This window comes from Ursus arctos, unplaced genomic scaffold (genome assembly GCF_023065955.2).
Source record: "Ursus arctos isolate Adak ecotype North America unplaced genomic scaffold, UrsArc2.0 scaffold_32, whole genome shotgun sequence".
In the NCBI taxonomy this organism is placed as follows: Eukaryota; Metazoa; Chordata; class Mammalia; order Carnivora; family Ursidae; genus Ursus; species Ursus arctos.
This window is the reverse complement of record NW_026623008.1, coordinates 21,148,335-21,166,006: the sequence shown is the minus strand read 5'-3', so window position 1 is coordinate 21,166,006 and position 17,672 is coordinate 21,148,335. Positions and strand designations below refer to the sequence as shown.

Here is a 17,672-nt window from a genome sequence, read left to right as displayed (position 1 = left end):
TTATGTTTATTGTGAAATGAGAACTAAAATGTTATTTTCCCTGACTTTTCTTCCTGTCTACTGTGCTATAGGGCTAAGTATGATGTGAAAATACAAAGAAAAGTAAAAGGTATTATGGTTATCTCTCTTGAGAGCCATTCGTAAAGAGCCAAGTTTATTTACAAATGACATGACATGAGATCTGGGATCTGCTTCAAAATACTCTGGGAAGGAGTGGAAAGGAATGGGTAAGGAAACAGATGAAACAAGACTGGCCTTGGGGTGATATTACTGAAGCTGGGTATAGGTACCGGGTAGGTCATTATACCACCTTCTTACTATTACCATGTATGCAATTATAATAAAGAAAGTTTTCTTTAAAAGGCAAGCTGACAGCAACTAGCTGGTTCTCCTTTCAGTGCGGCGATTACTTGTCTAAAGGCTGTCTCCTCTGCTAGTGTGATTGTTCCCTCAGGACAGGGACTAGAACTATCTTGTGGTACACTCTCAATGCCTGCTACAGTGCCTACACAAAGGGTAAGCACAAAGAAAATGTTTGGTAGATGAATACAAGGAGTTAATGACATGGCCTCTTGAAAACCAAAGCAGATGAAACTTTCTCCTGTCTTCAGATCATCTGATGCAATTGGGCTTCAAAAGATGGTTCTCTGTGCCTCTTTTCTGGGGCTGATCAGAGCCAAGACAACAATCAGCTTCCTACCTTTAACCTTCTAATGTAACAGCCGCACAGAAAGTAGTTAAGCATTGCTTCAAGAAATTCCCTGTGGAGGTAAGTCAGGGTACTTCCCCCTCACAGACTGATTTTAGCTCCATTAAGATGATCACAGAGCCCCTAGTGAACACAGATTCCTTTTCCCTCCCTTCTATTCTTCTTCTACCACCCACAGAAAGGTGCTCTGGGAATGTTAAGGCATATTTTTCAATCCAAGGGAGAACTGGATTTATTTTGTCTTGCTTAAGATGATCTCACCTGAGCTAAATAAAAGAATGCCAGCCATACAAAGAAGGGAATTTCAATAGCAGGTTTAAAATAGAAACATGCATAAATAATTTATCCTTGAAAAATACTGAAGTGAGAACAATACCTGAAAAAAGTGTGATGCTCAACACAGACTTTCCATAACTTCTTAGCTGCTCGGTAACTGGGAAGTTTGAATCCAATGGTACTCTCATATTGTTCTTGCTATAAAAACGCGAATAAACATGAAACATGATTATTTGACTAACGTGATCCAGTACCATAGAAACATGGTGTTACAGAAGAGGATATTACAAATGAAACGAATGTTACTAGTCTAAGAAACTGAAATTTTTTCTTAGTTACTGAAAGAGATCTACTCACTTAAGGTGGCTTTTTCCACAGCAGAGAAACCAGGAGGTGCATCTTATATTTGCATCTTATTTTGTTCAGAACCCACGCCCCCTACAGACACGACACAACACACACACACACACACGCACGCACACACGCACACACACGCACACACTGCACATTTTCTGAGACATAATTAAGTGACCTTTGGACTGTCCGGACACTACTTTTCCTTGGTCACAGTCTACATTTGGGATACTTGACTACAATATGATCAGGGAATGGGATAACGTGATTCCTCCAATCAATCAGTACTATCACGCAATTGTTTTTAGTAATAGGAGTTAAGATTTTGGCCCAAACCAGATTCCTGAATTATTAAATGTTTTCTCTTTTTTTCCTTTGATTGACCACTAATTTATCTGAAGACCTCTTTGACTGAAGCAAATCATAACCTGCCAAGGATGCGAAAAACTGTTCTGCTAGTCTTTTGCTTCTGTGTTTCTGCCTTACGCATACCTCATAAGATAAAAATAAACTGACATTTATATTTAGTTCCTAGTATTGCCAATAACACTATGATTAGATAGTGTCATCTATACATTTACACATGTAGAAACTAAGATCAGAGAAGCTATTTGTTCAGGCTCATGGCTATCAAGTGGCAGAACCAGATCTTCGTGGTTTCTGCTATACCATGCTACTGCTGTTATCACCCTCTGTAGACAGAACACTGCACTTCTCAAAATCCTACTGTTGTTCCTAATTGTCTTCTTCAATAAGAATTCTGTGTTTCAGTACGTATCATATAGTTGACATTCAAAAAAACCAAGGAGTTCCTTTATCATAGTTATTTGTGTGTATGTGTGTGCATGTGTATAAATTTTCTATACTCCTAGATCCTAGAATAGTACCTGGCACAAAGAAAGCCCTCAATCAATAAATACTTGGTGACTGAATGCCTCTTAGATTTGAAACACTTGAGGGAACTCCTCTTTGCTAGGCACAGGTAAATAATGATGGTATTATATAAATGCTTCATTGAGCTTATCCAAGATTCTTAAGGCTGCACATCTAGTATTTCCAAGCTAAAATAATGAGCCATTTTCCACCAGCAGATGGTGATACACACACAAAAAAAGCCACACTGCATTAGTGCAGTGCTTTCTTCTTTAGAGCTTTTACAGCTGTCATCTGATTTGATCTTCATATCAACTGTGACAGAGAAGGTATTATCCCACTTGAATGATAAGGAAGCTGAGCCCTAGATTTGTCCTGGGTATTTTGCTTAGTAGTGGCAGAGGCAGAGTAGGAGCTAGAACTTTTTTTAATTTCGACTTAAATAATTTTCCACTGTGCCATGATTGCTCCTTCATGTACAAGTTAAGTTTGGTCAGCATTAGTATATTCTAAATCCTGAACGCCAACTAATAACGGAGTTGTCTGGTACAAAGTGGTGGTGCAAAACATGACTATCTTAACCCCACAATATTAAAATCTCCTGCTACTTAATTTTTAAATAGTTACAAATATTTTTCCATCAAGGTTTTACCTGGAGTAAACAAAGAACAAGTTTAGCAATCCAAGATTAACTTCTGGCCATGGTATATTTACTTACATAAAGAGAAATGTCCAGAACATCAGTAGTAAGGAAGACAAGCAGCATTATGGGCTGATTAATTTAGAAAACAGAATTACCAGCTCCTGAACAGTTAGCTACAGACAGAAGTCTTAGACGACGTAATAAGAAAAACAAGAATGAAGAGATGTTTTCAACACGGTCCATGCTTGATTCAGGAGGAAAGAAGCATGCATGCTGTACCTCTCCAGGACGGATCTTGATGAAAAAGCTGCTACGTTTGTAAGAAATCTTCAGCACTTTGGGCCAAGGAAAGCGATTAATTCTCAGCTTATCTTTATAAACCAGAAGGCCACTAGAGCAGACACCTAGGATAATATCCACTCCTTCCAAGTCCTGAAAAAGAAAAGTGCTAGCAGTTCAGTCTTCAGCAAAGTGCTTAACACATGGCTGACTATCATTTGATAAACTGAAGATATCGATAACCAAAAACACTTAACAAAGCATACGTTAAAAAGTAAAGCTTAACCTTACAATCCTAATCCATGGGACTATTGAGTTTTATTAAATATTAAATATTTATTAAATATTTAATAAATATTTAATAAATATTAAATGTTACTCTACCACTGTAAGTGAACATCTGCTCTTCACTTGTCCAAGAAACATGGACATATACGAACTGACTCCTAGGAGAAGCAGTGCAGCCATCACTGCCACCCCCAGAGCCATCGTGAAATGTCACTGGGCTTGCACCTCATCTAACTTTCCAACACTTCTCCCATAAAACTGAGCCTGTGTCTTCCAAAAAGGTGTTCCTTAATAATCCCAAAAGAGACGCTCACCTGCATTTACCGTGCCTGTCTGTATATGAAAATTCTAGGGTAAACATTTGTTCTCATTTTGGTCTCCCAGTTCTAAAATACTCAAACCTGTCACTATCAGGTCAGTAAATAATTACTATAGTGGCTATAGTAGCTACCGGTGTCCTATACATGTAGGTTTAAGTCTGTAGACCACATGACTTCTGGAGGCTAGGGCTGAGGGTTATGTCTACTATCGAATATACATGCCCAGTTATGATTTTTTACGATAATGTGGTCATTCATCCAAAAATCATAAGTAAAGAAGTTGACTCTATCCCTGTATAAACTCAGGATGAGAGAATCTCAGACTCTTGTAATTATTGATGTAAAGTATATTAAATTATAACTATTATCCCAAAGTCAAGAAGGAACAGCAAGGGGCGCCTGGGTGGCACAGCGGTTAAGCGTCTGCCTTCGGCTCAGGGCGTGATCCCGGCGTTCTGGGATCGAGCCCCACATCAGGCTCCTCCGCTATGAGCCTGCTTCTTCCTCTCCCACTCCCCTGCTTGTGTTCTCTCTCTCGCTGGTGTCTCTATCTCTGTCGAATAAATAAATAAAATCTTTAAAAAAAAAAAAAAAGAAGGAACAGCAAGATAAAGGCACATTTCTATGTCTCCTTAGTAATTTTTAAAAATTAAATATATAGGGGCGCCTGGGTAGCGCAGTCGTTAAAGCGTCTGCCTTCGGCTCAGGGCGTGATCCCGGCGTACCGGGATCGAGTCCCACATCGGGCTCCTCCGCTATGAGCCTGCTTCTTCCTCTCCCACTCCCCCTGCTGTGTTCCCTCTCTCGCTGGCTGTCTCTCTGTCACATAAATAAATAAAAAAAAAATCTTAAAAAAAAAAAATTAAATATATAACGTTAATCATCTGTGTCTGCTAATAATGAAAATAAATTTCACCTGAGTAAATCTCTACCAACGACTATTTAGATAGGTAATCAAAACCCAGAGTTAAATGTTTCTTGACTATTCTTTTTCCCAAATTGAGTATAGAGAAACATGTTAGTGCCTATACGTGTTATGTACAAACACAACGGAGAAGTAAAAATTATTAACAGCTCTAACTCAATGACTATATAACTGAGAATTTCCCAGAAGACACCCTCTTAAATTCTTAAAGCCTGTGGGGACAACTATATCTCTCTCAATTATATGTTTTGGAGAAACAGTTTGCTTTACAACATTTAGGACAGGAACATGATGCTTGACTTCTTCATCTATTCCTGATCATTACTGCATCGACACCAGCCACAGCAGGAACTGAGAAGCAAAACCAAACAATTTCAGCTCTGATCTTTCTACCACCTACTTTAGAGATTCACAGAAGCATCCAGGCCGAAACAATCCAGAGCAACATTTCAAGAAAAACCACGAACATGCAATGAAATTTTATTAGATTTAACAGAATCTAATAAGGAAGAATCTTCAGGTATCAGCTATTCAGGGTGGGGAAAGCATGAAAGGTCCTGTTAGTCCAATCACACACCAAATGTTTGAATGTCCTTTTTTCTACATTCCTACCAAGTGATTTTTCTACCTATCCTGGAATAGAAGGTAGTGAGCATTCTGTCACTAGAGCTATTCCAGGATAGGTAGAATAACTGCTTGCTGGGAATTTAGAAAGAAGGACATTCAGACACCTGGTGTCTGACTGGACTAACAGGACCTTTCATGCTGTAGGCACGAAATAATTACTATGGTAGCCGGGGGCCCATTCCATCTTAGAAAAGCTCTGACTGTTAGGCAATTTGTCCAACTATGCTGAACGGTATTTCCCTGTAATTTCCATCTTACTAGCTCTAGTTTTGTATCTGGAGCCATAGTAAAATCTCTACTTCACAGAGCAATCATTCAAATACATAAAGACAGGTTTTACGTCTTCCCTAAACCTTCTCTTCTATGGGCTAAGTCTCCCCTAATCCTTTGCTTTCTCACTGGACATGGTTTTGAGTGCCCTCATCGTACACCCTAGTTAAGTTCCTCTAAATGAACCTCGCGTCATCCCTTGAGCCCGTTCCCTCACAAACTCCTCGCACACACCCCGCGGCCACCCCCGGCTACTTCAGTAGGTAAAGATGAGGGAAGTCAAGCAACTTCCCTTGAGCTTATTCTCTTAGGTTGTATTAGAACTAGGATTAAAGCTCAAGTTTCCAATTCCCTAACCCAGGAGTTTCCAAATGAACCACTGTGGTTCATCGCATGTGTGTTAGAATCACCTGGAAAAAGTGTGAAATCAGATTGCTGGGCTCCACCTGCAGCATTTCTGCTTCAGTAAGTCTGGGATGGGGCCTGAAATGTGCATTTCTAACAAGTTCCTGGATGCTGCTAAATGCTGGTTAGGAGACCACACTTCTAGAACCACTACCTTAGGCCAATGGTTCTGAGATTCAGGTGTGAATGAGAGTAATTTGACATGTTCATTCAACTTGGAGATCTAGTGCCTTGTCCAAAGTAATTCAGTAAATCTGGGAGGACCTTGAGAATCTACACACTTAATAAATGCCCCAGTGTTCTGACGTAGGTGATGTTGGCTGTGAAACATGCCTTGCTGCCCCTCTATATTTTCAAATGCGTCTGCATTTTAGGAAAATATCACTTCTGCTCTAGGTGAAATATCTTTGATCCTTACAGGGGCTTCGATGTGAAATTCCATTCTGACAGGGGGACTGCAAAGGGGCAACTCATATTATACACTTAAAATTCTAACAAGAACTCTCTCTTTTGAATGTTTTATAATACCCCAGATAAAAGTTGGCAGCAAGTATTATATGACCCAGGTCTGATACATGTATATTAATAAAGGCCAAAGATATCATTCGTTACCTTGGCTTTATGAAGGTCAACACCATACATAGACAACTTTTTGGCATTCTCAAGAAATTCCAGGTCAGCTTGAGCTGGAGTCATGGACCTTTGGTAGAATAAAAATTAGAAATTCAGCACCCAATGCCAACTTTTACAATAACCACAATTGTGTATTAGTTACACTTCATATAAATAAACAAATATATATACATATACCAATATGTATATGGATATATTTCATAGTCCTGAAAGTAAAATATTAGGGAAAAGGATTTCTATCACTACCTGTGTCTGAATCGTCGAAGCACGTCTTAGTAAAAAGAGATCTTGGAGAAAAACAAAGTCACCAAAAAACTATTAGAAATAAAAGGTTTTAAGAAATATCCTTAAGGCTGCCTCACACACCATCAGTTCTACCCTTCCCTCTCCTCAGCCTTTTTCTCTAATACACACAAACTCCTCCCACTAATTTCTCTTGCCAAGGAGGTGACCAAATTAAATCCTCTGAGGGCATGGTACAATTTACAATATCCTCTTAGCTGCCTTTTTCCTTCCATACTCTGAATTATTATGGAAATTAAACAGGAGGGCAGCTGAAGTTACTTAACTGGAGGCCCTTAATGGGGGCAGGCTCGATGAAAAGAAATTTTCTGGTAACAGATGGTGTCCTGCCCACTAATCTAAACAAAATAAATTAGTTAATAGAAGCATGTAGATAAGGGGGCTGCTTTCTCTGTTATTAAGATGTCTTCATTACTAGGCATATAATGAATTAGATTTGTTTGAAAACAATCAGTCTCACTGTCTAAATGCTCATTGTGATGGTCTTGCCTTCTTCTTTATAACTTTCCCCACTCTGGAGAAGTGCTCACGAGCTGTTATGTTGAGCTCTGAAGAAAAAGATATCACTCCTAGTGCTGCACAATTCAGGCCGATCAAATATAACTTCATACTAACAATAATGCTGCCACACCCCCAAAGAAAAACGGTGTAAATGCCTGTTTCCCCAGAGGACTGCCTTAAACTAAACAAAGCAACAGTGGCCTATTCATTTAACAGAAGAGACTCTTCTAAACCCATCTGTCTTTACCCTCATTAAAAAGAACAAAGGGCTCCTTGGAACAAGCAAAATCTCAGGAGACACTCTGCAGATTTGTTAATGACTCAGCCTCCCCAAATAAACTTTTTTTCTGCAAGCACTAAATCATCACACCTGAGTTCTATTTAGTAGACACAAAATTGAACACCCACCAAAAAAGGAGAATGGGAAAATTAACACATATGCAAGTCTGTGTATTCAAGTCACTAAAAACATCCCAGGAACAGGGTGCCTGGGTGGCTCAGTTGGTTGAGACACTGATTCTTGGTTTCAGCTCGGGTCATGATCTCATGGTTGGGGGATCGAGCCCCGTGACAGGTTCGGTGCTCAGCATGGAGTCAGCTTGGGATTCTCACTCTGGCCCTTTTCTCTTTCTCTCTCTCAAATAAATAAAAACTTAAAAAAAAAAAAAAGCATCTCAGGAAAGTTTCATAGGTTTTTTTTTTTCCATATAAAGTTATATACTTTTCTATTTAAGGTCACTCCCAATCATTCTATAGTTTTCGTTGTTGTTACTATTATCAATGGCTTCAATTTTAGGATTTTGAAGGTGGAATGGAGATTGAAGATTATAGAATCCAACATTTTGATTTTGCTGATGAAGAAATAGGCCCCGAGGGGTCATATAGTCATGGGCAAGTTGTGACTCTTAAGTTTAAGGCAGCAGGCTTCAGTCAGGACTTCAAGTCACATTACTCAAGCCTCCTGCACTTAAGAGTAGTGACCTGGTGTCTCCCTCAGTCTCCTTACTTATAAAATAAGATCCATGATAATACCTAATTCCAGAGACTAGGATAGGCAATGACTTTTTTATCTTTGCTGAATGAATGAATGTGACTATGTAGGGTAAAATGAGATAATCGTTGTTAAACTGCTCTGCAAAATATAAATGTTTATTATTATTGCAACTTTAAGTTTCTTTTTTCAAATTTTAAAGATTTATTTATTTGAGAGAGAGTGTGTGTGAGCAGGGAGGGAGGGGCAGAGGGAGAGGAGAGAATCCCAAACAGACTCACTACTGAGTGCGGAGACGACTTGGGGATTGACCCCATGATCCTGAGATCATGACCTGAGCTGAAATCAAGGGTCACCCACTCAACCGACTGAGCCACTCAGGCACCCCAGAAACTTTAAGTTTCTGATGATAGTAACAGTGGGACATCTATACACAATTCATAATAGAGAAAAATTTTGATCACCTGAACTTGAAGACAAATTTTAAAACATTAAATGAGGCAACCATGATAAAATCTTTTCCATAGTTACTCCTCCAGCTCCAAAGGACATTAATGGGGTCAATTTAAACACAGATTTAAGCTTCAAGCTATGTATTTAAATGCTTCTCTACATAAGCACACTTTAAAATTGTACTAAGGGCAGGAGCAACTGACTGGCTCAGTTAGAAGAGCATGCAACTCTTGATCTTGGGGCTGTGAGTTCAACCCCACGTTGGGTGAAGATTACTTAAATAACTATGTACTATAAATAAATAAATAAATAAATAAATAAATAAATAAATAAAATTGTATTAAGGGCAGGTAGTAAGAAGAGATCTTTAACTTTAAAACTATGAACTTCCGGGGCGCCTGGGTGGCTCAGCCATTAAGCGTCTGCCTTTGGCTCAGGTCATGATCCCAGGGTCCTGGGATCGAGCCCCGCATCGCTCTCCCTGCTTGGCGGGAAGCCTGCTTCTCCCTCTCACACTCCCCGTGCTTGTGTTCCCTCTCTCGCTGTCTCTCTCTGTCAAATAAATAAATAAAATCTTAAGAAAAAAAAACCTATGAATTTCCTTTTTAGTTGAAAATAATGCTTGTATTTGAAGTTTGGCTGATATTTGAAACGCTTAAATGTAGAAGTTACCTACAATGCAAATCATTTTTTCCTCAACTATCTGAGAGCGAACTGTCAACCGAAGGACCCATCACTCCCAACACTTTAATGTGTAATTCCTACAAACAAGGACATTCTCCTATATAACCTCAACACAACTGTCAAAAGCAGGGAATAAATATTAATACATTACTGCTATCTTATCCTCAGACCCCACTCAAGTTTAGCCAGTTGTTTAGAAAATGCTCTGTATAGTAGAAAGGCCCAGATTAGTTAGCATCATGAATTTCATTTAGTTCATGCCTCTGGTCTTCTTCAGTCTGTAACAGTTCCTTAATCTTTCTTTGACTTTCGTCATCTTGACCTTTTGAGGATTACAGGCCAGTTACTCTACAGAATACACCCCAATTTGGGTCTGATGTTTCTCCATGAGCTGATTCAGGTTTTGCATCTTTGACAGGAATAGCACAGAAGTGGCTCCGTGGTCTCACCGCACCCTATCAGGTGGGAGGTGCACAATTTCAATTCGTTCCTTCGTGGATAATGTTCAGTTTGATCACTGATGTCTGCCAGGCTTCTCTTCTGTGCAGTTCCTATTTATCTCTTTGTAATTAATAATCAGATTGTGGGAATGTATTTTTTAAAAGATTTTATTTATTTATTTATTTATTTATTTATTTATTTATTTATTTATTTGAGAGAAAGAATGAGAGAGAGCACAAGCATGGGGAGCAGCAGGCAGAGAGAGAAGCAGGCTCCCCGCTGAGCAGGGAACCTGACGCAGGGCTCAATCTCAGGACCCTGGGATCATGACCTGAGCCAAAGGCAGACACTTAACCGACTGAGCCACCCAGGGATCCCTGTGGGGATATATTCTGAAACCTTTTGAATATCCCATTCCTTATCAAACTTTGAATTTATTCATTTATATCAGCATGGACTCATAGATTCTCAATTTATTCAATGCAATATAATCAATTATTTTCCTTATTTATTTTGGTGCTTAAATTAGCCCAGATTTGGTCAGTGGGAGCCTCTCCGAGCTGGATTCTTTATCCTTCTGATCATTTCTGTCATTTTTTAAGCACTCCTTTCTCGAACAATGTAGTCAGATGATGTTAGTATGCATGCATGTATGTGTATATGTAGGCGTGTGTGCCTACTATCTATCTGTCTGTCTATCTATCAGAAATCATGAGTTAGCATTGAAACCTGCAGGGTTTTTCAAAATATTTTTTTTATTATATTATGAAACCTGCAGTTTTAATGCAATACCACAGGGTTTCTCCCTCTTCATAATGTGTATCTCCCTTTACTGACAGTAAGAAACCTGACTACCATTATCATTAATATATTGACTAATTTGATCAACACCTTGCATATAACCAATCTCTCTTTGCTGCCACTGACTTCTCCCCTACAGGATGCCCTCCTCACCTTGATTGGACTCTGAACCACCCCCCATGTGGGGCTGCTCCCCACAAAGGGATTCCCTCCTTACCTCACTCAGGTTCTGACTCCTGGTGTTAGGCTACCCCTTTCAAGGACATCTTCTTCACCCGGCTCAGGCTTCAACACCCTGCACTAGGTACCACCCCATGCGACGGCCTCCGCCGATGCAGGCCTTACCCCACGTGGATGCTTTTCTCAATCTGCTCTGCCTCTGATAACTACCACCACGTTCCACACACGACTACCCTCCTCGTACTGTCTGAGCTCTGACTTCTCATGCCAGGCTGGTCCCCTACTCATGAATACTCTCTCCATCCTGCTTAGACCCCAATACCCCTAGCTAGACTGCCTCTCTGCATGGGTGACTATCTTGCTCTACCCTACCTAATGGCAAAACAAAATTGTTTCAGGAAGCTTTTTCTGATTATAAAAATCATATGAATTCATTGTATAACCACACTGGGGGGGGGGGGGAGAAAATCTCTCATAATCCCACTACCCACAGAACTGTATATGTAAATACAACACATGTATTTTACAAATTTAATACCACAAGTTAAATTTAAATTACTTTCAACTTAAAATTTTAAAGATCATGATTTCTCCTAGATTTTCCAAGACTCCCGAAATATAATAAACTAGCTGGGAGGAGGCTAGATACCTCTAAGCCATTAAGAATTTATTCAGTACCACCTAATAATTTACTGCTTGAAAGCTTACAAAAGTATCTAACCAGAGAGCTCTGGCACTGGTTAACTCTTGCTCATTAAAAAGAGACGTTGAAACAAAGTTTCTCTGTATTTATTTTGAGCAAGTGGGGTCCAGATACAGAGCCATTCAGTGAGTTCCAATGTTATATGACAGCCTTTTAATAATGTTTGTTACATCTCCTAATTAAGGACTGAGATTTCAAATAGTTAAGTAGGGGGACAAGTGACAAGTTTACATACTTTCCTACTACCCATAAATGGAGGGCAATTAATTTTAAAGCTTGATTTGCTAGTATAAATTTACAGTGTTAATTATAACTTCAAAGTCTCTATCTGGGCAAAGGGCCACTAACTAAGGGTTCCATGTACATAGGCAGTCTTCTATTTATCTGAGAACAGGGTGATATTTGCTTGTACTTTTCAATGCATAGTAAAATGCTTCTGCCGCAGCAGAAGTTTCTCTGGATTAGTTAAAATGCCATGGTGTTGAACATAATTAAATTTTCCATTTGGCTTTCTGTTTGTAAATGGTGCCAATCTTTCCAAAAAGGAACAAGTAAATTCCAAGGTGTCAGACCTCTACATTTTCTAGTCAAGGAGAGCCATCATTGCTTAATTTCTATCCATATACCTAACAGAACATCAACTGGACCATATCCACCAGTGTTTTGAGATCATTTCACTTATTTCGGTTTAAATTCTGTTAAGTTCCAAAAAGTGGTTCTCTAAACCCAGGTTCACATCCATCACTTGTCAAATGGGGTTAAGAAATACTATCCTAGGGGCGCCTGGGTGGCACAGCAGTTAAGCGTCTGCCTTCGGCTCAGGGCGTGATCCCGGAGTTCTGGGATCGAGCCCCACGTCAGGCTCCTCTGCTATGAGCCTGCTTCTTCCTCTCCCACTCCCCCTGCTTGTGTTCCCTCTCTCACTGGCTGTCTCTATCTCTGTCAAATAAATAAATAAAATATTTAAAAAAAAAAAAGAAATATTATCCTAGCAAATACTCTCACTACATACTAGTCACTATGAGAAGCACTTCACATTTTTAACAATCACAAATTCATACCATTACCCTTATTTTTCAGATGAGAAAACTGAAGCTTAGAGAGCTTAAGTCATTTACTAAGAGTCAAAAAGTTCATAAGGAATAGAGTCTGAATTCAAAGTACGACAGGCTGATTCCAGAGCTGATGCTTCTATCTCACTCCTAGCTCAGCGGTTCTCAAACTTTTTGACCTTAGGATCCCTTCACTCTCTTAACAATTATTGAGGACTCCAAAGAGCTTTTCTTTATGTGGCTTATGTCTATTAATACTTGCTACATTAGAAATTAAAACTAAGAAAAATTTTAAATACATATTAAGTCTTTCAAGAATAACAATAAGCTCATATTTTAACATTCATAACATTTTCGTGTGAAAAATAACAATAATTTCCCAAAATGTAGTAAAAAAATTACATTGTTCCACATATTTACAAATTTTTTAAATATCTGGTTTAGAAGATAGCTGGATTCTCCTAATTCAGACTAATGTAACTCAGGGTACTACCAACTCAAGGCCAACATCAGATATTCATGTTAATAAGCTAAGGCAGCCTATAAAATTTAGCATTAGGAAGTCACTCAAATAACCATGGGATGTATAGTAGGAAGAAACACAAATTATTCTGGCACTTAAATATTAGCTAACATTTGCTGAATTTTGACAATGAGTAAGACATTGTATTAAGCTTTTCCACGGAGACGCCTGGGTGGCTCAGCTGGTTAAGCATCTGCCTTCGGCTCACATCATGATCCTGGGGTCCTGGGATTGAGACCCACATTGGGCCCTTGCTCATCGGGGAGCCTGCTTCTCCCTCTGCCTGCTGCTCCCCACTGCTTGTGCTCACTCACTCTCTCTCTCTGACAAATAAATAAATAAAATCTTTAAAAAAAAAGTTCTTCCACATGATACCTTTTCTAATCCTATCCATCACCCTATTTCCTCTGAGCTAATAAGCTCATTCAGACTTATAAGGAACCTGAGGCTCAGAGAGGTTAAGTGAATAACTCAAGGTCACAAGGCCAGGACCAAGCTGAGCCAAGATCCCAACCCAGCTCAGTGTGACCATATGCCCTTGGTTTGGATCACTCTGTTGTGACACCTTCCAACATCACCAATTATTTCCATGGAAAAAAGCACTGAATTCAATAAATACCTCAGGGGTTTCATGGGTCCTCTGAAGTCTATCCATGTACACAGATCCTAAGAACCCTTGCTTTAAGGATCTTAAAGTACCTAATACAGCATAATAAGCTTAAAATCTGAAAAAAAAACAGGTAAGGCAATAATAGCTAACATTTATTGAGCACCTACGATGTGCCAGAAACAGTCCTTAGTGCTTTACACCTATGACCTCATTCAGTTTTCATCCTTCAACACAACACCCGTTACTCTGATGAGAAAACTGAGGTTTGGAAGGCTTACACGACTTGCTCGAAGTGGAACACTGGAGGGGCCCGAGCTGACTCCACAGCACCACATCCCCTCTAAGGCAAACACTGAATCAAAACCAGGCCAACAGTTTAAACTTACTGCCAAAACAAACACAGAAAAAACCCTGGAGACATATTTACCTGTATGACTTATGCAGTTCCATGACCTTCTCTTCAAGTTCCTTTGTCTGATTTGGGGCCAGTTTAAAATCACTAACATAATCGGCACCGTGAAGTTCTGGGTCATAGTCACCCAGCTCAGACTGGATGGTGTACGAACCTAATAATGCTAAGGTTGCAAAAGAGCAGGGCAGACGTCCTGCCACTATGTCCTGCCGAAGCTGAAGGCATAAATAATATCTATGGCCAAAAGAGAAAAAAATGTCACCATGTCAGCAACAACAAAAACAAGATATAGAGAAAGGGGAAGAAAAGGGGAGTGAGAGGGAGAGAAGGAGGGAGAAAAACAAGAGAGATTAAATAAATATGAGGTAATATTAATAACTGCTCAATCTAGGTAGTGGCTATATGATCGTTCATCATACTATTATTTTTTCTTTCCTGTGTGTTTAGAATTTTTCCATGTAAAATGTTGAAAAAGAAACCAACAACAAGGCAATTGTTCCGAAGGCAATTTAAAAAGAGGAAGTTCTACTCTAAGAGAGTAGATCTTAAAAGTTCTCATCACCAGGAAAACCATTTTTGTAATTATATATGGTGACAGTTGTGAACTAGACTTATTGCGGTAATCATTTCATAACATATGCAATTATTGAATCATTATGTTGCACACGTGAAATTAATACAATGGTATATATCAATTGTATCTCAATAACAAAAAAGGAAGAAAGAAAAGAGGTAAAGTTGGGAAAAGTCTGAAGGAGGTAAATTAATATTTTATTGAGTACATTAAGTACCATATCCACATAAATTATCTCAACTAATTTTCATGAAAAAACTTGCGAAGTGGGTATCATTACCAGATTACGGATAGGGAGGCAGCTTCAAAGACTAAGCTTGCTCAATGTCATACAGTAATAAAGGCTGTTTGGCTCCAAAATTGGACTCTTTCTATCATGCTGCTTTGCCAAACGTGTAGATACTGTCCTTCGTATATAAAGATGACATTATTGACACATTTTTTACTAGGGTATGAACAGTTTCAGTTCTTTTCCCTTCAAGATGGGCTAAGTTGCATGTAGCCTTCCACACGCTATCATCCTGTAAGACTGATTCCACCCATGTGCTAAATTATCAGGGATTCAGACTGGGGTTCAAACTATTCAGTAGAACAAACGGAGTGCCCCTACATCCGTTAGACACTCACCTCTGTCAGCATCACATTTACACCAATGATCCTGACCTCCTTAGCACTTTTCTAGCTGAGTTGACCAATACAGACTGTTTTACCAAACAGGAAAGCTGGGAGATATGATGAAACTGAAAATTCCTGCATTGATTAGAATTATGTCCTCGTTTTGACCATAATAAGATGTTGAATAGTGTAGGTATCAAGAATCGCTTTTGCTGTCTACGATTAGTCACTACATACATGTTTTTTTTTTTTAAAAGAGGAATGCCAACCAAATCACACGGATCTTAAAGTCCTCTAAAATGTAGGTAATTAGCAAAGAACCTAAGGGATTTGTTTCGTTTTATACATAACCTCCATGAAGAAAGAGGAACAAGAAGCAACTCTAAGAGACAAATATTACCTGAGAAAAAGAAATAACGCAAACATTTTTTTTTCAGGCAGAAATGGCATCTCAACTTTAAGCATGTACTAAGGATTAACTAGACAAAGAATAATTTTTTTGAAATTACCGTACTTAACAATCAGACTTAGAGTTTACTTAGGCTACTCCCTTATTTTGAGAGATCTGAAAACTGAGGTACAGAGACTGTATATATGTCCCAAGTCAAACAGTGGACAGGAAAATCAGAATTAGAAAGCAGTTTCTCAGCAACCAACAATTCCATTTAACGAACACTTGCCAAGCACCTACGATGTATAAGAATCCATGCAAGGTGTTATGGATATAAATATGTATAGTAGCATCCTTTACAATATACTGCTTTTCCATTTTCTTTTTTAAAATTAATATTTATACAGAACCCAATAAAGGCCACTTTCCTAAAATCAGGAAGTTGTTTTCAAAGAGTACAAGATTTATTTCATAAATTAGGTGGGCTTAAAAATTACTGGGGAAGATTCAGTTCGTGAGGATTATGGACCTAATCATACACTTTAAAAGAGAGATCAGAAGAAATAATAACACACGCACGAAATAATAATTCAGACTTCAGACCGATACCAGAAAACAAGGTAGGGAAGGAGTATTAAAAAGAGAAAGTAGTAGAGCTATTTTACCACTTATATTTTTGTCTTGCCCTTTGGAGGGCGTGTGGTTTATAGGTGCCCTGTACACAGCTTGGCATCGTACCCATGATAAGCAAGGTTAATTCCCCTGCCAATTTCCTCCAGGCACGTCACAGATATATGAGGCTTTTAGGCTCACTTATTTACAAACTTGCCTTGAAGTGACCAGATGCTTACCTTCCTAAATTTAATAGCACATCATTTTTCTTCAGTTCTAAATAGAAAAATTCCCAGAGCTCATGCTAATGAGAATTACTTATTATATATTTAACTATTAATAAATTATTTACCTTGTTATATCTTCTGTTAACTGTGCTGGGTCAGGTGGATAAAACTTCACATTAAATGTGAAATTCCAGGGGACACCTGTAAAAGTAAACACAAAAAAGAATTGTATGCTTATACCTAAGTTTCTGATTGTTAGGAGTACCTAAAATATTCAAAGTTTTCTTTTTCCTGAGGTTTTTAAAATAGTCTCATGCTTTGTGGAAAAATCTGATTTTTATTAAAGAAAGAAAGAGTTATTTAGAACCATTTAAGAAAGTTTGAAAGGGTTTTTTTTTTCTCTTTGAGCTCTGTGTTAAGTAATTGATATAAAAAGCTTGATAACACCCAGAATTGGTGGGGGAAATAAATAATTATCTATTGCTGATATGAGTGTAAATCGGTACGACACTAAGGAGAACAATTTGACAATATCAAAACATAAAACATATATATTCTTTCACTTCCCAATTCTATTTCCATAAATGTGTCTATATATATGCTTAAATGTGGTCAGAATAGTGTACGTATAATATACTGCTTGTAATAGCAAAGGTCTGGAGACAACCTAAATAGAGATTTATTTGGCAAGAGAAGATATATTTCCAAGATACAGTGTTAGGTGAAAAAATATTGAGGTTAAGAACAGTAGATATAGAAAGCAACCATAAGGGGCGCCGGGGTGGCTCAGTCAGTTAAGTGTCCCACTCTTGATTTTGGCTCAGGTCATGATCTTGGGATCACATGAGACAGAGCCCTGCATCAGGCTCCTCATTCAGCATGGAGTCGGCTTGGGATTCTCTCCCTCTCTCTCCCCCTATGCCCCTCCCCTCACTTGTGCTCACTCTCTCTCTCTCTCAAATAAATAAAAATTAAATTAAAATTTAAAAAAGCAACC

The 17,672-nt window shown here is 38.6% G+C and overlaps 1 protein-coding gene across 50 annotated transcripts in view; it reads right to left on the bottom strand.

Moving 5' to 3' along the window:
* The window catches only part of EPB41 (erythrocyte membrane protein band 4.1), a 193,891-nt gene that overhangs the window by 61,373 nt on the left and 114,846 nt on the right, over positions 1–17,672 (bottom strand). For all 50 annotated transcript variants that reach the window (XM_048221912.2, XM_057305293.1, XM_048221913.2 and 47 more), the window contains exons 6-10: positions 16,801–16,876; positions 14,272–14,490; positions 6,582–6,669; positions 3,135–3,287; positions 1,086–1,183 (exon numbers count right to left, since the gene is read on the bottom strand). In XM_048221912.2, coding sequence (XP_048077869.1) covers positions 1,086–1,183; positions 3,135–3,287; positions 6,582–6,669; positions 14,272–14,490; positions 16,801–16,876 — 634 coding nt within the window. The remainder of the gene's footprint in view (positions 1–1,085; positions 1,184–3,134; positions 3,288–6,581; positions 6,670–14,271; positions 14,491–16,800; positions 16,877–17,672) is intronic.